This window comes from Aptenodytes patagonicus, chromosome 2 (assembly GCF_965638725.1).
Source record: "Aptenodytes patagonicus chromosome 2, bAptPat1.pri.cur, whole genome shotgun sequence".
Lineage (NCBI taxonomy): Eukaryota > Metazoa > Chordata > Aves > Sphenisciformes > Spheniscidae > Aptenodytes > Aptenodytes patagonicus.
The window spans coordinates 112,992,701-113,015,846 of NC_134950.1; the positions used below are offsets into that span (position 1 = coordinate 112,992,701).

Consider the following 23,146-nt stretch of genomic DNA (forward strand, 5'->3'; position numbering starts at 1 on the left):
AGAGTAAACAAAGCGTAACTCAAGACATTCAGCATAGAAACTTACACAGGTAGCAACTGTTCTCTGTTTTTGACTTAGTTTCTTACATTTGTTCATTTATTTCTTTTTTTCCAAGCAGATACCTAACACCACCCCTCACATCTCTGATCAATAATGGATCTCTTCTTGATGCATCTGCTGTAGCACCCATACATGCAGCTAGCATGTTATATGCTTTCCTGTACCAAACCAATGAACGCTCCGAAGGCTCACCTTCTGTGATCTTTAGATGAATGTTCTGATACAGACTGACTCCATCAAACACAGTATTTAGCTAGTGAAATACTGTAATACTCCACCTCACCTCAGCAGAAAATATATTATCAAAACAGCTGCAAAGGATATTTGGTGAATTAGTGTATCCAGTTTCTGACTGGTTACAACCCTTTCAAAAGTAGGGCTTTAAAGTACTTTAAAAGGTTAACGAGTTGACTTCATAGGGGAGAAACTGAAGTTCAAATACGTTAACCGTTGTGACCAAGGACACATATTAAAATCAATATCTAAATCTCAGGCAAGCTATCCCCAGACCACTTTCTTATTGGTGATGCTCAGCTGTCTTCAGTATTTACATACTCTTGTCTGTGTTTGTTTTCTAAGAACAACTACCCCTAGTCCCCCTCCAAGTACACTCAAATAATGCCCTGCCCATTGCAATCTATGACTTACGATGACAAGCTGTTAAATTTTTCTGTGATTTCTTGTATGACTTATTAGATATTCTTCCATCAAATGTGGTTTTAAATCAGTAATCTCAGACAGAAAAAATACAGAACTGGTGTGAATCCAGGTAAGTTTGTTTTTTGTAAAAATAACCCTCATCACCCATCCAAAACTTGCTTATTTGTAAAAAAGGAAAAGAAAAAAGCGCAACATCCCAAGCGTGAGCACTCCAAGCCTGAGCTGACTGACATCACAGTAAAGTTTTATTGCACAAAACATGACAAACAGATCAAAAAGCCAAGAAACCATTCCTTCCGCTACAGGAACCAGTGCAAAGACCCCTCCTGCACATGAATGAAACATGAGTCTCATTGTAATAAAAGCGGTGCAGAATATCTGTTCAGTCAACTTCATCCTCAAGGGACAGAGCAACAAGTGCTTAGTATGTCAAATGGGGCACAAAATAGCATGCTATGGGCCCAGTTAGCTTTTACATCACCACAGGAGCTGCCTCCGGGTCCCCTGCATCCAGGAAAGGTGCTTATGATATGCAGCTGACTGGTAACAGAAGAGTGATTGTATTACCCCCTTACAGCTGTTTCCACAGCAGCAACAAAAGGCAGCTGTTGGGTCTAGTTAGGACCTGCTTCACTCCACTTTTGCTCCGGTGCAACGTTTCCAGCAAAAAGCAATGAAAAGAGAGGGAGCTGACACAATGGAAGCACAGTGGAAGCCAGACAGCTCAAATCCCAGAAGTGCCGAGCCTGTAATCCATCAGTTTTATAGCACCTTCAGGATTTATAATCAAGTCTGTTTGTCCTAAATAATGCATGTCGGCTTTTTTGGTTTTGTTCTTCGCCACCCTGCTCCCCCATCCATCCCTATACATTTTGAAAGCTAACGCTGAATGAAAATACTACGAGCACTGGGTGTTCCTCATCATAACGCTCACGCCATGGCTACTTGACTGTGCAGGGCTGGGCAGGCAGGAGCCATTTGGAATAAAGTAAAGCTGAAAGTACATTGCCAAGAAAAGTCTCACGGATTTGGGAGTGCTGTTTCTGCTAAGAAATGGCTTGAATGTGTGAACAGCATCAGTTTTCTCCTTGCTGCTTTGTATCACTTCTGTACCTCTACATGGCTTTGAGGGCATTAATGCAAAGCTGACATGAAAGGGTAGTGCACCTAGATCAAGGTGTTTACAATCATGAGCACACGTTATGGTAGCTGTTAATGGCGAGTTTAGTGTGAGTCAGTGCCTTATGGCAGAACTGTATCAAGCCATCCGAAGACCATAGGCAGCGTTTCTGTGTGAAAGGACTAAGTCCGGTGGGTCAGCCTAAGCAAACGTGGGCAGAGCCGCTCTAGGCTGCGTGGTCCGTCAGTCTGGCCTTGCACTTGCAGCCCCCTGGGACACACCAGGGCTCACTCAAGCTGGGGGCCTGACTGTGGTTCCACAGTCCCAGCCCTTGCAATGGTACTGTGTAGGAAAACAAGTCCAGTACTAACTGGTCTGGATAAAGGAGATGAAATAATAATTAACAAGACATTGCCACTCCTGGTGCCTGTCAATACAGTAGATAAAAAAAGCTATGTTGCAGACTGTATTTCTTGGCAGCAGACGCAGTGCTTTGTGGCCAGTGTGTGAGCTCTCTAGCCCACAAACTCTTCCTCCCCTGCACACAGTTTTGGTTACCTCTGCAGAGACTCCCTACACCTGACTCCCTGATCTGAAGAGTGGTATAAAAGAAGGTCCTCTGGCTCCTTGTCCATTCTGGACAGCACCTGGGATCATAGGTGACACCCCTGTGGTCCAGAAACATGGACTAAGGCAACAGATACCTATCAAAAGGGAGGCTTTGCTACTGTCCTCAGAGGACAACTATACAGTCTATCTGTGTGTGTGTCTTTACAGTCCATCCAGCTGCCACCACGATCAGCCAAGCATAACACTCCCGCTTAAAATATATCAAAACTTACAAAAAGCAACAAGAAACAAATTGCCCTCCTTACAAAAGCCAGTTAAAACAAAACCAGACTTTTGCGTTTATTTCTTCCTTTAGAGCATGGGTGAGACAGTCCCTTCAGAAAAAACAAGTTTTCTTGACCAGAATAAGCAGCACAAAGGTAAATCCTGGCTGGAGGGCACATACCTTCCTTAAACTTGACTTACATTTATCTTTCCGAGGAAGTGTAAAATGCTTGTTCGATTTCTTTCTAACAGGAAAGATAGCTTGGGAGAGGTGGGGAATGCGAGGTCTTGCTCTGGCTTTCTTTCAACACCCTTCCCCCTTTCAGTGACAATGATTGAGTCTGAGTAATGTGCTCCGGCAGAGAGGGGAAACGCAGGAGGGAGTTAATGAACAGGAAATGGTGGAATGAGAGACAGAATTAACGAGCAGGAGAGCTGCTCTGGTTTGCCTGCCTATTGACACCGTTCGTCCACTCAAAAAGGACATTGTGCGCACCTGCTTTCTGGCTTTTAACAACACTACTCTGACCCATTTGCAGAAGTTTCCACACTACCCAGCTAACTCCCTTTCCTTCTGGAGGCTGCAGGTGCCCCTGAAACAGCCTGTTTTCACAACAGCCTGTTGCCAAATAAGAGGCTCGTTCTCCTCAGTGGGACTCTCTGCATACTTAGTGCATGTCTGTGTACACAGGGAGAGACAAATCCATATGCTGTAGCAGCGACTAAGCAATAAATTTTCCTCCAATTGCAGGTGAGTCACAGGAAATGTAATTTACTCTGGTCCTTATCATGTAGCAGCAGAGTAAGGCAGGACCCATAATGACCCCTTGTTACAGGGCTCCCTCTTGACTGGTTGAACTAACGCAGCTCTACTTTATATGACAGTCCTTCCTTGGATTCAGATAGAGAATGATGTACCTCGACAAAACTGTAATCTATGCATACAGAAGGGAAGAATGGTTTTTATCATTCTATAGAGGATGCTTTGGTAACCATGCCTTGTGGGCTAAATTGGCTATGGTATGAGAAACTTTAAATCCTAAATAGAGGAAGCACCTGATGGGATTAAAAAGATTGAAAATCTTGCAAACCTTATCTCACTCAAACACATCAGCTAGGTTTAAGTGTACCCTTCTTGATGCAGTAGCTTGTGAAAAAACATTCAAAAAGGGCTCAAGAGAGATGAATATAATATGGTTCACATCAAATTTGAAAATGTCATTTTCCTTTCACAAGACTACTGAAAACTTGCTTTCATCTGTAAGAAAAATTCACACATTCTGTTGCACCAGTTTTAAAGCTTTTGGCTGTTTAATCGTGCAGATGAACTTTTGGTCACCTGAAAGACAAGCTGAACAAATGAGGCTGCACTGCAGTACAGGATTTCTGCCCTTGGCAGCTCTTCTAAGGGCGTATGATATTTGGCAGGTGGATGCAGCTGGAGAGCCTATTAGTCCTTCCACAGTGGGAGAGATCAGACCTAATCTCAACCATTATTAGATACCAGAGAATCTAAAAAGGGGAAGGTATTTAGAAGGGCCCAGTCATGGGAAAGACTTCACTCTGAACGTGCATCTTATTAGACAACAGAGAAGTCAGTCCTGAAACCCAAATTTGTAAGAAAGAAACCAGGCATCATGGATTCCAAAGGTTGTGGTACAGCTCATTTTAAAGGACAGTTAAAACCTCCATTGTTAGTGAAGACACTCATGAGCATCCTGAAAGCCAGAAACTACTAATTAAAGGAACTAAAAATCCATTCTTATAGCCTAAAATACTGTGATTTGCAATCTTGTGATTTTTTTTTTAGGGGGGGGGGGAGGGGGCAGACAACATGCAGAGGAAAAGGTACTGATTCATGATTTCTGAATTTTGGTGAAATCACCAGCACTAGCACTTTTTAAACGAAGAACAGGTTTTTTTGTTTTGTTTTGTTGCAAGAAAGTTCTAAGAACGTGTATTTTGCAAAAAAGCTGACCAGATGGTTACAGCAACTCTGCCTGGCTTCATACACTATGAATTTTAAGCAAAAGTGGCAGCGTGTCAGGCACATGCACCAGAGGCGTGTGTCTATATGCTAGTAGCACATATCCTTGTGTTGGCCCAGTGCAGGACATGATCAACACATCCTGTAATGAGCTACATCTACAGAGCAATAACCTAGCAGTAGATCAGATCATCTTTACAAGACCTTGGCAGTGGGTCAAATCCACACCTCTATCAGCCTTCATTAACAAATGCCTTTCTTTAGTTTGGTGTGCATACTTCACCCCTACTCACACAAGTGACAGAACATTTGAACGGATTAATGTGATGACGTGAAGCGATCTATTGTCAGAAGGGTTAGCCATGCGGGCTGGGATAGCTAACGCCATTCTGTTTATCCAACTCGCATCTGCAAACTTTGCAGACCGCCTCTTTGCCACCGCGTCATTTGGTGTTGTGGCAAATTTGCTCTGCATATCTGCAGGCTCAGAGGTGGACGCTGTGGCATTCCAGCACGATGCCTCTTCGGTTCAGGAATCTGATGAGCTCATGTGTCATTAATATGAGAGGAATGGCTCTTACAAAGGCCAGGAGACAAAAGTCCACAGAGTCTCAGCACATTAAAGAGAAAAGGTAAAATAATTCCTAAATTAGTCCTGGAGAAGAATTCCAATATAAGGAGTAATAAGATTATTGTTGGCTCGTTTTCTTTTCTTATATCCATCTCTAATATGAAGAATTCTCAGAGAGACAAAGATACAACGTTGGGTCACCTATACATGGCATCTTCCAATGTTGCGCTGAGGACTTATCCCACCTCTTCTGATATCTAACTACACTGGCATCCCACCTGAGAACTTACTCTGGATCCCCACACACTTCTGAAGGAATGGTAATGACCCACCTGACCAAGTTTTGTTGTTGTTTTCTTTTTAATGTCCTTTGAGTTACGTTCTAAATACTGAAATGCATCTTATCTCATATATGGTCAAAATTCATTCCAGGTTTTCAGACAGTTACTGAGTTTTTAAGGGGAATCTCCATACTTCCTTACTATGAAACCATAGAAAATTCTGTCAGATAAGCTTCATTTTCAGTCCATTTTCCGAATTAAAACTGAAAGGAAACATTTAGGAGTGCTGACACAGAGCAACTGTTTGTGCAGATTTCCAGCCTGGAAACTTACGGATGTTAAATAGTTATAGACTACAGGGATTTACCCCTGCAGCCCCTGCAAATGTTATTGGGACTTAATAGAGGATACATTCTACTCAGAGCCAAGGCATTTCGTTCAGGCATCGAAAGATGAAGGAGCATATTCCACGAGTCCCTCTGATAATACTGTCTGCTTACTATACCTGTAAAACTTATGAGATTTAATTATATTTTAAAGGAAATTTGTAACAGTCATTTAAGAAAGCACTGGCCTTTCTTAAGTAGCCCCGATTGTAAAGCGTATGGAAAGTGGAACAGTCCAGCAGGCCTGCTTGCAGATTGTCATAAAATACAAAGAGGGTGTTCAGAGATGTGTGAAATATATGGGTATCACCCAAGAACTGAAATTAAACAAGAAAAAAAAAAAGGATGAAAACTGATTTTCAGAGAGAAAAGCAACCTGGTATAAACAAACTTCCATTAGGCTTCAAATCCTGAACCGGTAATTCTCCTCAGGTGAAGATCTACAGGAGTGAGCCACCTTCTCTTGCTGGCCTTCCTTTAGGTGTTTTTTACTTTCGCTGGGCATCTGAGTTTCATATGATGGATGTGTTTATGTGAGTCAACCTCTCAGTTTATTGCTAAATTGTGGATAAATTTTCTGCTGCAAAAGGCCAGTGCAAGACTGACACTCCAATAAGTGCTTGCCCTACTTCTATTTTCTGGATCTATCTGCAAATGGAACACAACATTTCTGTTTCTCAGTACTAAAAAGTAACCACATGAAAAAGAGCTATTGCTTACACATGATGGAAACGTGAACTATCCATATCCTTCTAAATCTCTGGAGCTCATGTACTCTGAATTAGCAACTAAACCTCAAACCATTCCTGAAGCTTAATTTACCAGTAACTGAAAAACAATGAGATAATGCAATCCTTATTGCTTCTTTATTTAACCTAATCAAATCCTTCAAATCTTTTCCTTGTCTCTAACCTAGCTATGTTGCATTTTCACTCAAAATGTCTTTTCATCTTCCTTATATCCTGGCTATACCCACCACAAAAGAACCGTCAGGAAAGGTTAAAAGACTAATTGTGCCACAGAGAAAAAAGCATGCTTTTATCAGGAAAGCTGCAGGCTGTTCTGCTTTATCCAGAAAAATGAGGGGCAAAGATAGTGTAGGTAAGGGAAGTTCACAGCATCCCCTCAGGTTTCTCTAAACACAATCTATCAAGCAGCTGCTTTCAGGAGGACTGAACGCTTAGTTTAAGCACACAGTGGCTCCGTGTAAACGCTCACACAGAGAAACAGTTGCAGCTGCATTTGCACAGCACTGCATCCAAGTTAATAAGGCCCACGCCGAGGTAGCTGCATTGGCTCCTTGCACATCAGCTGAACTGTGTCAGAGGTTATTACTGCAGATACAGAAGTGAGAAAATCCAGCTCTGGGACTTCCACTGCGTGGAGGCATCGCAGGCCGGCCAGCCTCGGTGTCATGGGTTGTCTGAGCACCAGACTCCCAGGCACAGGAAATGGAGAATTGATTTCCAGTTCTGTCTTTAAACTCATAAGGAGATTAATAAAGTAGATGGTCTCTCTATAACAAGAAATCTGTGCTATGTGTCATTTTACCAATAACAAAGAAGTTCCATGAATGTAGTGTTTTGGAGGAGGAGAGGAGGAGCGTGGCCAAGTGCTGGAGTGGCCGTCTCTGCCTGCAGAGCTATCAGCCTCACGGACCATAATGTACAATCACCCTCCTCTGGGAGAACCCCTGGCAAAATACAGCAGGACAAACATGACTAACCTTCATCAGAAACCAGGCTGCTTGCAGGGTTTAGCTTCTCTTGCTGGACAATGGATAAAACACACTGGCCTGTAAGACTGTTGGCAAAGCCTCCTCCAGTTCTGCCCAGTAACTACAGAGGAGAGGCAGGCTGAGGTACGAACTACTGGCTAGAAGATTACGAACCTCTATATTTTGGGATTCCCAGATCCTAGACTGTATTTTTGACTGGCAGATCTCAAAGCAGCTTACAGAGGAGATCAGTGCCAATATTTCATTTGACAAATGAGAAAACTTAAGTCCAGAAGTAAAACGACTTACCTAATGTTATTCAGAAAACAGGTGGTAGAGACAGCAACGGAACCATAGTCCTCTGCGCCCCAGCTCCATTTTAGTGGTTTAGTCTATCTGACATTCTTACTTTCTTACCTTCTATAGAACGATATGTAATTTTGTGAATCAGCTCTAGTTTATGACCAGTTCCTCATGGATCAACTCAGTCTGATGCATATAGGTTGTTTTTTTAAGCCAGCAAAAGAGCGTTTTTATCAAGAGATTTTGATTTCTCAAACCTTTTGGAAAAGCTGGTGGTGGTGGGGCACTTTGTAAACCTATGAATTGGTAAAGTTTTATACGTTGCATGATTTATATTTGCTTTCCATACATTTGCCCTGCGTTGAAACAAACTAGTCAAGCTACAGGGGAAAATCCATAGATTGAGTCATCTGCCAGACAAGAGGGCCATAAAAGCACAAGCCAAATGACTGCACATTTTCCTTCAATGGCTAACTACGAACACTGAAGCCACAATAACTGGCTTACTCTCAAGTCAAAGGAGGCACATCCTTTCCAGCCTGTCCGGGGTATTTAAGCACGAGAGAGACTGCTCATCATAAACTCACTGGTAAGCACCCAGGAATGTTTACACCACGTGATGAAGCATGATGCAGATATCCTTGAGCTATGTGCAAACAGGTCGTCTGCAGTGCAGAGCCATGTGGACTTACCACCCCCCGTCCAGAAGCCGTACGCTTGGGTTTGCACCGTGCCGCAATTCAGCTAACGATCCCTGCCTCTCGGGATGAGGTTCCTCAATTGAGTAAACTCAGAAATCCGTGTGCTAAAATTCAGATGTGCTATTAATTGTTTTATAGTCTATTTTAGGTCTTGTTTCGCAAATCATTGAACACCTCCAACTTTTATTAATACCACTGCAAACTGACAGCTCCGATCCTCTCCTGGGAGCATGCAGAATGCAATGGACCTGGACCTTCGCGTTGCTGTTCTCAAGTCCAAGAAAATTTTTGACTTTTCCTTTATGACTCAAGAAAATTTTTGACTTTTCCTTTATAACTCTTTCCAATAAAATTAAATAATTCCAGTTTCTAGTCTGTCTTTTCCAGAATGCAAGTCATGAGTCACAATGTAAAAAGCTTCCTTTAATCAGACACAAGATACTGAATTTATGGTTCTGTATTCTTGTCATTAATAAATTTTTTTTCATAGAGGATGGACAGGTCAGGATTTTTCTCATCCTCCATAATTTTACTGAGATTTTGAAAAATATTCCTGTCCCAAGTTTGGGGCAAACTGACAAACTTGACATTGCCCTTCTCCCTTTAAATACATTCGAAAGAGATCAATTTAAATCTTTAATCTTCTCTTTTTCTGCATTTTAATGTAACATACTGAAATGAAGAATAATTTTCAACGGACAAATGAAACTTCTAACTTTCAAAATATCCCAGGGAGAAACCTACACAAAGACAAATGCCTTTTCTACTCCAAAATACCCAAAATGAATTTGGGTGATTTACTGAAAACAATTCTGCTCTGCAAGCAGTCTTTCTTTTGATGTATGAATTGGGTTTACTAGTCAAAGAAAGGTTAGCTTGGGAATTTCTGCACCTGCTCTAATTGACTTTTCTTTACCTTACCAAATAAAATGTAGTGAGAAATAAGGAGGGGCAAAGATGACTGAGCAATACTTCATAGTGACAGCTCAGCCTTGCCATTCCAGTGTGGCTGGAACAAGAGATACGAGGACATTCATCACTCCCTGGGAGTTTTTCACCCCTACAAATAAACACACAATCTCTGCCCACCCTGATGCTTCCCTGCAGGCCCACATGCTAAGAGACAGTGTGGATTTTACCCTTTTCTCCTCTACCACATGGCAAGGTGGAGACACGACAGAGATTTTCATGTGAAGTCTCCCATCTCCGGGCAAATTTAATCCGCAATGTTGCAAAAGACTAAATGGCCTTAAGCAAGGGAAAAAAACATAAAGATGACTTTTGTAAAAACACAACAAAACAGAACACCCGCCTTTCCCTCAAACCAAACTCTAATTATGGAAGCAGTGCTAGACACTATGAGATTCAGAGAAGGGGAAAGGAGGAGAGACTGAGAGAGACATCTCTTCTTTCAACCCATGTGACATCGCCATTCAGATCCTCAAAAGAACTTGGAAAAAATCCTCCAGTAAGAGACAGAAAGTCAAGAATAAGGTAAATATAAAGCAGAACCTTTTTTAAAAAAATGGTTGCTGTAGAAGCTCAGTTAGGGAGAATGGTTTTTTTCTCCTTCAGTTTGGTTTGCCTTTAATCTGCCAATTCCTCCTGACCCTTAATAAATAATTAACCAGCTGTTGAGGCAGGCTTTATGTGATATAGTCATATGTCAAACTTAATAGGAAAATCAAAGTTTGCTTAAGTACAGAAGGCATTGAGGGAGATCACAGTACAGCAGCAAGAAGGCATTACAGTAACGTACCCTTTTCACACAGTGAAAAGGTCTTATAAAATTATTTCAGCTGCCTATTTATTTTAATATCATTCTTGTACAGAGGATTTACAATACGGCTTGAAAATTTCTCATGCAAACATAATTTATTTAAAATAAGATATTGCTAGTAATTAAAATTTATAGTGTAATGTAACATTAAATGCTTTGGTTTTCTACGGTGCCTTTCATCTGAGAATTTCAAAGCAGTTCGGAGCGTTAGTGTACATCAAATGGATTTCAAGTTGATTACATACTAGGAAATCTCTTCAGATGGAAACTGAGGCAAGGAGGTAGTCATCGAATTTCAAAAGCAACTGGATGTTGCTGGATGCCCCACTCTGGGTTGCTATATCTGACCTGATTTTTAAGAGGATGATTTTTCAGTGTTTAGCATAAACAGGCCCCTTCAAGACGGCTGCAAAATTGGGTCTTCTGAATTCATTCCTCCCCCAAATGTAGACCCACACAACTGGCCCATTTGAGCCCCAAACCAAACTTAGTGTTTCTGACTCCCTTAATAAAACAGGTATAGGGCCATACGTAGGTTGCCTGCCACAACAGTTAAAAAATTAAAGAGATAAATGAGTAATTCAGGCCACATATTCCCCAGAGCTACTTTCAGTCAGTGGAGAGGAGTAATGGCTGTTTACAGACCTCCTGCTTAGATGCTGTGACGACATTTCTCCACTGTTTCTATAAAGAGCCATGGAATGTGCCTAAATCCATCCTATGAGCTGGTCAGCATCTGAATACAACCCATTAGGTCATGAGGCAATTTGTCACTTTCTTTAAAAACACTTCAATTGAAATAAGTCATTCTCCATGTAGCAGGATTAATGGAGCTTTGTTTTCTATAGATCTGTCTCTGATGGCCCTACATTACCACACCGCAATAGCTCCAGTTCCTCCTACACATCTCTGCTAGCACTTCCCACACTTTGGAGTATCTCCAGTTTCTCCCTTCTGCCTCCCCTCAGCTTTCACGGCTCTCCCTCACATCCTCAAGCTACTGAGCAAGGTGATATAGCTGGTTCACAGCCTGCACCTGTCAGCTTGCTCGTGCTAACTGGCCAGTCGAGAGGCCAAACAGAACAGATAACTTGAGCTCACCAGCCTGCCCTCACTGAGGCGGCACTCTTCTGCATATCTATCCTTTACCCAGCCACAAGTTTCGCAAAGCTTTTAGGAAATTAGTATCTCTGAGATGTTTACCTTCCTGTCAAATAGGTCTCAGACTGATTACGAAACTGTCTGAGGATGGGCAGGGTAATTGCACAAGGCACAACTCCTAAGGAGGTTGAGTTAAGAAAACCAACCAAGCTCTCTAAGGAGAAAGGACAGCTGAGCTTGCAACATTCTTGGTTCTTCTTGGGTTCATTAAAACAAAAAATGGGAAAAACAACACCCTGCATTCTTTGGCATGCTTGAGATGGACAGTGATGACTATGTGGTTTCTCGTTTACACAAAATAAATAAAAGGGAAGGTCAGAGTTTGGCTGGGGGTATACCCACACAGCACTGCGCGGGCAAAGGGAGCTTGCTCTACCCATGTGCCAGGCTTGCCAGAGCACGTAAAAGCAATCGAGGCAGTGCCAAGCCTAAAGTAATCAGCCCTGATGGGAGGCAGCATATATTTTCTCAGCTCAATGTTGCAGTAACCACGTCAGTTGGCTTGGAGCACAGGGAAAGCAAGTTCGTGTCTGCATGGAGAGTGGGCGCAACAGGCTTGCATCTGCCTGCAGAATACGATGTAGAAATACATGCAAGTTTTCTGTCTGACTCCGTTCAGCAGCATGGACTAGAATACGAGGGGTACTGCAGGGCAGAAAGAAAGGTTAACTATGGGAACTGAATGAAGAAACTCTTGCCCCAAAGCAGTTCTAAATGAACAGTAAGTTAACGGAGTTCATTAGGACACTGCAGCCAGGAATCAATCTACAGCTTCTGGGGACCTGGGCCACTGGGTCTGACTGTATCATCATCTTTGTGGTCTTCAGTAGGGTTCTGCACAAACACATTTTACTCACAAGTCTTCAACTTTCTAATAAGGTTCTGCTAAATAAATGTATTAAATTTCATTTAAAGAAAACCAACCAAACAAAAAACACAACAGGACTTTTCTGAGATGGATACAGAATGCTAAGTATGATTAGCAAACTGTAAATACCTCTAACTGTGACACTGGGGTGCTGCTCCCCGGCTGCATAAATGTCACAGCAAGGTCCGTAAACGCCTAATTGTTAAAAAAAAAAACATGCTGTCATTAATTCGCTATGAAAACACAGAAGAAGATGTTTCAAGTTAGCATCCCTCAGATCTCCAAATGAATGTCTGTGAATGATTTTATCTGTCTAGGCCATCTGGTCTTCTATGCAGAGACTGGGCTTCTTTTCACATTTCTGGCTGTGGTCCTACATTTACAAACATGCAATGAACAAAAAATGCAAAAGTAGATGATGTAAAATGGATTGCTGAGGCGAGTCAGATAAAAGACCAGGCAAGTGATCTGGGGACAAAAAGTCTGGTGCAGATGACGGTGCCATGAGTACAGTGCTGTCTCTTGAAGAAGGGTGCATTACATTATCTTGCTGGATTACTCCTGGGGGCAGGACTGCTGTGAAGGAAAACTCTGACCCACTCAAGACGTGAAAAAGAGAGACTGGAGTTCCACCTGACAGCAGATTGCGAACACAGCGTTTTGTGAACTGAAAAGACCACAGTACTTTTGTTGTCACTGTCAGATTAAGCACTCACAGCAGGGAGGGAAAGTTCATGAGAAAACACTGAGAATTGCTTTATTCTAAGTAGAACTCCTTATGCGATACTACGACGACAGCCAAATCATAACATCTGAAATTGGTAGCCACATGAACAATGAAACAGCACAGAGATAATAGTCTTCAGGTTTGGTGAAAATGATACAGAAATCACCACAGAAAAACATTCAGTTTCCCACTTTGCTTAGCTAGAGCCGAGTAGGGAAATACTATGGAAAATGATAGACAAAATAAAGACCTGAGGAAAACCACAATGTATCACAGCATGATTAGACAAATCATTTTGTTACAATACAGAGCGAATGAGATGCAGTGAAAAGACACCAGCAACTTTCTAGACCTCTTGAAAATGCACCATGAAGACGACAGGGAGAGTAACCAGTGACCCTCATGAAGATTCGAGACTATGCAAACTCTGGAACTAGGTATTTTGTTCCCAGAATTTAGAAACACATCTCCTCTCATCTATTATGCGTCAGGATTTTTTTTCCCTCAGGGTTGATTTACCCATCCAACCTTTTGTTATTTACTTATTTTTGGTGAAAAGAACTACAATATTCAATCAAACCTCAGTCATTCAAATCAGAGACAGACACCTTTTTCACCCCAGTGAAAAAGTATCTTTGTATACCCTCTAATATTGGGCATCCTGGATCCCAGTGCGTCAGTGCTGCAGGGAACTGAAAGTCAGCTGAAAATCTTTCAAAGGACTGTTAGCAGGGAGGAAAGTGAGAAGCTAAGGTGGCAAGCTATTAGGAGCCATTTATTAGTGTGTAAGAACTCAGCATTACGGAGCTGTACTGAATATTACACCTCTAACTTTGCATGAGGTTGTGATAGAACCATTTAATATTCCCCACCACTCTGTCTCCCACCATATTGAGCAAAACTTCAGAAGGATTCTTCAGTGACTCTCCCTATTTCAGTTGCCCAAAACACCTGACCAAGAGCAAAGACAAGAATATTATTTCTGGGCTAAACCATATTCTTTTCACTGAAATAATATCTAGCAGTTGCCACCACATTTTGCTCACTTATTTGGAGAAGGGCAAACTACCGTAAGTGGGGGTGTAAACAGTATTTTAGATGATGTTTTCAAATATCCAGGCAAAGAGCTAGACACGTTACCTAGATCAGACAGAATGGCTCATTACTGGCATGGATTAAAAGCAGCTCTTCTGGCTATGAGCTTCCTGTAGCGTGCAGATAAAGATGTGTACCATCAAACTCCTTAGGTCTAGAGAGACGTAACTGTGTCCTTTCAGGTACAGGGGGATTTAAAATAATTTTTTTAACTTTGAAAATGTGTGGTATCTTACATTTTGTGTGTTCAGCATGCACATACGTTAACTGAAGGAAAAAGTCTTATTCAATGGAAGCTTGCAGGAAAGGTGTTAAATCTCAGTTTCTCCATAAATGAGAAATATTTTCCAGTCATTATGTCTCTTTTTAAACTTGGCATACATACAACTACTCTGTGCTTTGATGTGCTCATTTTGGACTCAGAATGCTGTTTGTACAAAGAGCAAGGCATGAAATAAGCCATTAACAGGGGCAGAACTGTAACTTTTAGGCCAGGGGAAAAAGCAGTGTATTTCTCAATTCTGCCAATATGAACAAAACTTCACATCTTTGCATTTTGTTGTATTTATCTCAAACTCACTGCTGTTTGCTTAAGGAAGAGAAAATGTAAAATAATTTTGAGGGAATTTTTTTGCTCGCCCTGTTTCTCAATATAGCCCTGTCTGGATAGGTCTTGCAGAATTACTATACAGAAAAACATGTCAAGGGTAGATTCCACATAAAAGATAAGCCCCACAGCAACAAAAGGCATACAGTTCAAGAAATCTGCAAATCTAAACCAATTGTGGTTGTGTGGTTTTCATGACCAACACCAAACTTCAAGCTTTGAAAAGACTATGAATATTTATTATCTGTGACCCTGGGACTCTGAAAACTGATTCATTCATCTATGTTACCTGATGTCTCATAACAGATTTGGGAACAGGCAAATAATCTTTTTCTTGCATGTTAGAGGGAGGAGGCTCTGCCGGAATCACATCAACAAGTAAATCTGAGAAACAGAAGTTTTGGCAATTTGATGAGAAGAAAGTTGGAGAAAAGACTGAGAACTTCAGAAAACCCCATTTCCTCATGAACAAATAATGACAAGCAAGTTAGTACACTGCCCTCAGAGAAGTTAGCCTATAAAGTCTTTATGGGAGAATTGTACTCTGAGTTTTAAAAAGCTTGGTCCAAATCCTATCTTAGCTGGCCGCACAGACTTCTGAATACAGTACTCTAGGGTTACACATGAATAGCTGAGATCAGTCAACATAGACAGCATAAAAAAATTTAGAATATCTAGATATCTACAAGCCAATCATGAAACCTATCGGGCTAATTATAAACTGCTGGTCTCAGCCAGTTATTTCCATAACAGGTTCAAGAAGTATTTCCAAGCACTTACTGGATTGCTTATCTTTCCCTTGGGTTCTGCAGTCTTGCCCTCTTTACACTACTTTATGTACAAACCTCTTGGTTCATAGCATTTATTTCCTTCTGCAGGCCAAGGGACTTCATTTCTCTTCCCCAGAAAAAGAAAACCAAAAATACCCAAAGCCCAAATAACATTCTCTATACAAGAAGCCTGTATAGATATGTGTAGTTGGAGAAATATTATCCTAAGTGTCTAACTGCTAATGATTTCTGAGTTAAATGCTAACTGCTACAGAAAATCCTATTAGGTGTCTTTCTGCTGTTCCATATGCCCAGGGTACCTTTCAAAATCTGCCTCTTCCATGCAGAAATCTCTCAATGAACAGAACAACAAAATGAGGGGATCAAACAAAGTATATACTTTCTGCAGCAGAATTTATCACTTCAGAAAACTGCATTGAACTCTTCGCAACGACAGTATTTATAACAGAGAGGAGTCAGGGCCTATTTCAAATACCTCTGAGATAAAACGGCAACACCGTTTCTGGAGAGAGAGGCCTGCGTCCAGTTTGCTCACAGTGTGGGCAGAATGATCTTGGGTTTGCACCTAAGTAGTCCTGTGCCCTGAAATCAAAATGCATCTTCACAAATACAGCCTCCTAAATCAAAACTTTATCCATGCTGCCTGTTCAGCCGAACAAAGGACAGACTGTATTTCTTCTTGAAAACTAGGAAGCCACTGCATAATGTCTAAGGATTGCAGTGGGAGATGGACAAGCTGTAAGAACTAAGCTGCTTTCTTCCTGCTAATGTCAGCAGACAAACAGTCTGACGCAAGGATCATTGTTAGCATAATGCTCCACTGCTGGAAGTGATAATGCAAAAAAAAAAAAAAAAAAAAAAAAAAAAAATTCAGAGACACATGCCAGGTCCCAGCAAAATCCCTTTTTTTCCACTGCAACCTTAATAGAGGTGATGGTACAACCACTTAGTTGTTCTCGATCTCCTGCCCACTGTAAGCCAAAGCAAAGGAGGACCTGTTTACAAGAATAGAAAGGCATGTGCTATTTGCAATTTAAAAGGGGCCTGAACTGCCTTCCGTTTTAAAAAAGGATCTCTGAGAGGAGCCAGTGAGATTGGTTAGACAAAGAAAAACATCATAGGAACAAACCCATGTGGCAGTATTTCTTTGACACAATGAAATCCCACAAGGGATCAAACGACACCCAGGGCTGGCAGCCCATACTTCACTGAACCACATCTGAAACTATCAAAGGGAAAACAAGTCCCGAAGATGGACAGATCTGGAGGCAGAGAGAAAAATGAGGAGATCACAATATGCAATCAGAATTTTTGATAAAGAAACAAGATCAGCAATTTGTTTGCACGCATACTTGGTAAGGCGAAGTACCTGCTTGCTCTGCTGGCCTTGCCACACACAAGCAGGGACGCTCTGGCAGGGGAGAAAAGGGAAACTGCTTTCGCTGGGCCTTTTTTAAGGCCTGTAGTAGGTACAGAGCAGCAATGCACCTCTTGGAGAACACTCTGTAGCTTCCAAGCACAATGCTGCTTGACGTACAGAAAGACCACACTTGCTATTTCTTAGAGAGGGACCAAGGAGAGGAGGCCTGGATTAAGCAGAGCTCTTCCCCCTGTCCTTTTCACATTCACACAGAAGGACACAAACATGAAGTCCCAAGTAATGTGAGCAGGACATTTTAGTAGTAGTACCTCATCACAACTCCTTTTTCAGAGCCTGCTGTTGTATTTACACTTACGCCCTCTCTTCCTTCTCCCAGCCTACTTCCCACTTCTTCCCAGCAGAAGCAATGATATTTGTATGTAGTCTAGCCTAAACTGGCAGCTTTTGTGTTTTGCATTTCCATTTCTGTATTGCTCTAAAAGGATTGTTCAATTCTGCATAAAATGTCCTTACCATTCCAGGTGATTTTCAACAAAGGCAGACATGGGGCTGATCTGTACAGTGTAAGTGTCGTTGGCTGAATACTCAAACAGCCCGTAATAGGGATTGAAGAGCTCCTGAGACAGAAGGAAGAAGAATTCTCGGGAGGGGCCACTGTAGTCCAACCTGGAAAGGAAAAGATAAAAAAGATAAAAAAGATAAAATGATGCTCATTCCGATTTGAGTAAATTTCCTGGGTTTTGCCTACACTGGCTGCTGTCTAACACTTACCCCTGTGCAGTCAAGTGTTTCTGACATGGTGTATCTCCCCTCTCAAAACTTGATTCTGAGCCCTAAACAAGTCACAATGCTGAAACGTCACCAGCATCCAGGTTGATGCGGGAGGAATCATAACTTGGACACATCCCTTAAGCAGTTTCTTTTCCTTTGTTCCAAAGGCTTAGTAAATCGGAGGTACGAAGCTCAGCCTTGCCTTAGCTGGCTGGCTAGCAGAGGGCTAGCTTTTCAGTGAGTGGGTTTGAACTGCCTATGAACACCTGGCTTCACAGCCCAGACAGAAGTAGAAATCGCTCTTACTCTCCTACACTGAGATGTAACCAAAGATACAACCCAGCCCCAAGGATGCTTTCTTAGCTATAGGTATAACCTAAAGGTCAATGCTGAACAAGACCAAGTCCCAACAGAACTGTATCTCTTAAGATAGAATGGTGATTCCTCAGTTGTTCATCCAAGCTCTTCTACTTTTCTGATAGTTTCAAATACATGTGGTACACCTTAAGCTGTGCTTTGCTGTTGCATGATTTTGCTCTGTAGTCACCTTTTTTCCTTTTTTTTTTTAAACCCAACTTTTAAATCAAGCTGTTTCCAATTATCTCAACTTGAAAAAAAAACCCCAACAAAAAAGCTTCGTGAACGCATTAAACCCAACTGCGATGGATTTATTAAAACCAGATCATCCTCTAATAATGGTAGGTACATTTTTCAAGCTAAAATAAATCTACATGTAGCAATATGAACAAATGATTTGTAGCCATATATCACGTGTGCCAAAAGATTTTCTGAGGTGGGCACTGTTTCTCCTACTTAACAAACGTAAAGTAAGTGGAAAACTCTACAGCTGCATCAGAATGCTTTGTATTATGTTTGAAGTTATGGAAACATAACCGCAAGGGGTTGAATGATTGATTTGTGCAACTAGAAAGATGATAAAGGGCAGGCTGGCCCATCCTCCTCTGTTTTACATCTGGAGATGCAGTACTTTTCTCTTTGAGCGGCTTTAGCTCTAGGATTATGCGGTGAGACTAAAGCCACAACAGCAAAAGGGGATGGTAATAAGCCCACATGAACCACTAGTGCTAGCCATGTAACAGATCTGGTTCAATGGACATTAAAATACTGGGCTAAGCCTGATGATGGCTGGAGTAAAGAACTACAAGCAACACCTGTCTGTATTCAAAAACCTCCAAGGAGAGACTAGGTATTGCATTTCTGGGCAACACATTAACTCATCATAAAGCCTTCATAGTTCATTTTCAATGTCATTTTAGCTCTGAAATACTTGGGAAGCCGTGCTCATACAGCATCACGTGGCCATACAGCATCAACTCTTCTTTTCAGTAGGGAACCGGTATCTTGGAGTCGCTCCAGCAGAACCTATAATAGCATTAAACAGCAGAAACCCTGGGGGAACGTATCTTCAGATGTAAATGAATCGGTGAAGAATGAATGAATTTGCAAATCAAATTGGTTTGTAATTTCTCCTGAGGATACCGTGCCACACACAGTAAAAGTTATTAGAGATGTGGGGAAAACAACATGACTTTGGCCAGTGTTAGCATACTAGAACGCTATTCCAAAAACGCAAACTGAGGTATGCTGCATGTTTATGCTTTACTTGCAAGCCAGAGGCAAAACCAGCTGCGAAAGACGACCTCTGTTAAATAATACTGAATCCACGGAGTATAAAAAGTAAGAGTTAAGAAAACCCCTGATACTGAGGTCACTGAGTGACTCTCTTTGAGATTGGTGACTTCTGTTTTCCATTGGACCTAACATGTCCCAGACAAGCTCAGTTCAGCGGAAGCTCTTCACTTGACACGCCACCTCAGAGCTGATAGCGTCAGCAGTTGCTGGACATGCCGAGAGCTGCCCCAGAGCCTTACAGTTCTGGTACCTTTGGAACTGAAATCCTATCCATGTGGTTTTGTTTTTTTTTTTTTTAAAAAGAAACTTTATACACAAAGCTATTGAAATATGATTTCAAGCCTTTGTTATATGGAACACTGGAAATATGCACAATGGTCTTTCCATTATAAAAGCATGTGGATTAAGCCTCAATTACAACATAGCTTTTGAGGTGAGCCAGGGTGGCTTTGAAAGGTTCTGTTTAGATTTGGAAACAAAAGGTCAGGGGCTGGCTTTAATCATTCAAGAATGGCTCATGGATTTGTAAGGCTGGCAGAAAGTTTCCCGAGAAAAGGCCTTCTCAAGAGACTTCTATTACTTTCAGCTTCCAACTGGGTGAATTAAACTGTAAGGACTGAACAGCATTCATGTTTCTCGCTTCAGCCAGAAACAAGAAGTCCACATATGGATAACAAATGATCATTAGATGGCATGCAAAGCAAAAATTTTTGAAGCAAAACCAGATCCATTTTGAAGAGTTACAGTAACAAAAGGGATAAAGGTCTGGTCTCTAATTATAGCCCTGAGACTGATTCAGTGTGTAAACATGGGCCTGTAGTTCAGTTTTGCCTTCCAGCCAGTCAAAATACCTATGGCAACAAGATGACATTAGATTTAATCATTTAAATTGTCACTTTGAGACATCTAGATGGAAGGTGCTACAGGAAAGTGAAGCATTATTGCTATTGTTATTTTTAACAAATGTTTGAGCTGATTAAGATGAATCACTTACTCAGAGGTAAAACAAAACCAAAGAAACATTACATAACAAGAGAGGCTCAGCCGTAGTCAACTCTAAGTGTTTTGCAACATAACAGCTACTTCAAAACTGATAGCATTTAGTGGTTCCCTACCCTTCCTCGCCAACAAACGTGACGTAGAGTTTGTTCCGCTGGAGCTCCTTGCGTGAATATGCCATTACCTGGTTGAAGGTGCCTTCCAGCAAGTGGTCACGTCGTATAATTAACCTGCAAAGGGAGGCAGAAACAGAGATCTAATGATTGAGTTTCGTGTGAGCCTGTGAGGCTGAAGGTAAACAAGAGCTGGTAAAGACAGAGATTCATTCTCAGAGAAGTTAATAAAGTTGCATCCACGGGTGGATGTGCTACTTGACCATTACGGGTTTCGAGTGAGTTGTTTCATTAGGCTTTTCTATATGCCTCAAAGGTGAATTTCTTCACAATCCTGTGATTAGGTTCAAAGTGTTGCTCTACTTAAGACTCTCTGTAACACCCTCTATGTACAAATTTGTATGGTAGAGGGGGCTGTGAGTTTCCTGTGTACATGAGGTCACAGCTTTCTGGGATTGGCCCCAAACTCTTCCTGGATTTAATCCAGTGAATGTCCATGGAATTACTGCTTCTGTAGCCGGGTAAGCAAAGGGAGTATCAGCCTCTGTTTATACACACACCTCTCACTCCCCTGCCAGCCTCTAAAACAACTTAATGAATAGTACATTTAAACACCATCTGTGCAAGAAATCCTTTTTGTTCATATGTTCACGGACATTTTAAGACAGACCTTCAAAAATGTGTTTCGTGTCTGCCTTGGACCCACTTAGCAGGACACCAAAAGGGATAACCAACAGCTAGGACTCCCCAGCTCTGTAAGAAAATTTTGATGATGACGTTTGCCTGGAATAAACTGCTTGGCTTCATACTTTTTTTTTCCACAACAGATGTGATTTGGTGGAAAGCCAACCTGATGCATAAATTCAACCAGATGCCCAAGAAATACCTTAGAAACATAGTCCTTTGGCCAAGTTGGATAACTAGATCGAGCACAAATAGGTACAGACTCAAAAGCCAACTAACAAGATGTCTGGAAAGCAAACTCTACAACCAAGTGACAGAGATCCCCAAAATACACGAAGAAAGGCAGAAATCTCTGTAGTTCAAATCCAGGAGGGCTACCAAAACAAAGAACTACCGAAAGTTAAACCTGCATGTACGCTAACTTCCGTAGCGTCATACTCTGGTCCCGAGTTATACCGATATGTAGATCCAAAGGATTTGGAGTCGCTCCATTACTACAATGGCGTAGCTGTTAATAATCTCTGGTGGACATTTGCCTGAACAGATGATTTTCCTACTAGCAAATTATAGGTAGGAATACCAACATCCCTGTTAAATTGGTAGGGAATGGGAGTATAAGAAAATATGAATCTGTAAGAAATAAAACTTCCACACAAAAGCCTCTTGAAGGTCACTCTTTTGCAGGATATACTAGGACCTTATCTCGCCCTGATGGTTCATGTACAAAATGCAACCTCTGGTGTGTTTCCCACTCCCTATCAGTGTCTTCATTCGTGGGTAATGATAAAAGACAGAGCTAGACCATGTTAGACTATTTGAGTGACTTGTCATAATACTCACTTAATTTTACCTGGACCTTGTCCATACCCTTTGGCTTCAAGTTTTCGATAGAAATTGCGCAGCTTGGCTTCGAAGTCCCTCCTGTATGGAGAAGGTGCTCTTGCACTTGCTCGCTGCAGTCCTGGCGGGAACATGAACAGCATCCTAAAGTGTAAGGGGCTTTAAATTTTTTCCAAATCATGCAGCTGATGTTTCCAGACAGAACTGGCTAACGAATGCGTTAGGAACTTCTTACAGGTATACAGTGCACTCAGTATTATTTTTGTTCTACCTGGCATTAATGGAGTTGTAAGTTCCTATAATTCAGTGATTGCAACAACTTCCAGGGGCTATATCTTCTTCACTAAAAGAACCATTAAGCTCGCCTTGTGTGTGCCTTTGTGTTGCCTCGGCCTTTAACTGCGATTGATCTGAACGGAAATTCACGGATCAGAAAGGCATGAGAAAGACTGACATGCATAACTCCCACTCACGGTCATTGGTATTTTAGTTTTCTTTCCCCTTTGCATTTTTAAGAGATCTCTCTCCTCTGCACCGTATAGGAGATCTCCTTACTTGGCAGGATTAAACCTCTGGAGCTCAAAGCAACGCTTCTCACTGGAGCCTAGCACCCTAGCCAAGCTGGGAATCGGGTTTCTCTGTGTTAATCTGACTGTATATTAAACACTTCCAGCTATCAACACAAAACCCCTTTGTGGCATCAAGAAGGATTTCTGTCAGCAAGAAATGCTACATTTTCCTATTATGATTCACACATACAGCGGATTTTTAGCAATTTGGGACCTGCTTTGTTTTGAAGTCTGCATTCTCAAAGTAGCTGATTAGTCCTTTTGTATAAACAAGCACCATGCTGTAAAGGGTCAAAGAATGGATCCATGAAATCCCATTTCCCTATCTCATTACAGAAGACAATAAAAACAAGCCCTTTTATGAGAAATATGGCAGAAAATCCTCCACGGGAAGGCAAAAAACATATTTTAAAAAAATCATATTTAGTGGGAGCACAAAGTATCGTTGTTGCCAGGAGGGAAGGACATTACTAATTGCCTCTGCTGG

General features: G+C 41.5%; 1 protein-coding gene across 5 annotated transcripts in view; it reads right to left on the reverse strand.

Moving 5' to 3' along the window:
* HECW1 (HECT, C2 and WW domain containing E3 ubiquitin protein ligase 1) overlaps positions 1–23,146 on the reverse strand; it is a 271,819-nt gene that overhangs the window by 18,390 nt on the left and 230,283 nt on the right. For all 5 annotated transcript variants that reach the window (XM_076330766.1, XM_076330763.1, XM_076330764.1 and 2 more), the window contains 3 exons: positions 22,091–22,211; positions 20,570–20,683; positions 17,544–17,696 (listed from right to left, as the gene is read on the reverse strand). In XM_076330766.1, coding sequence (XP_076186881.1) covers positions 17,544–17,696; positions 20,570–20,683; positions 22,091–22,211 — 388 coding nt within the window. The remainder of the gene's footprint in view (positions 1–17,543; positions 17,697–20,569; positions 20,684–22,090; positions 22,212–23,146) is intronic.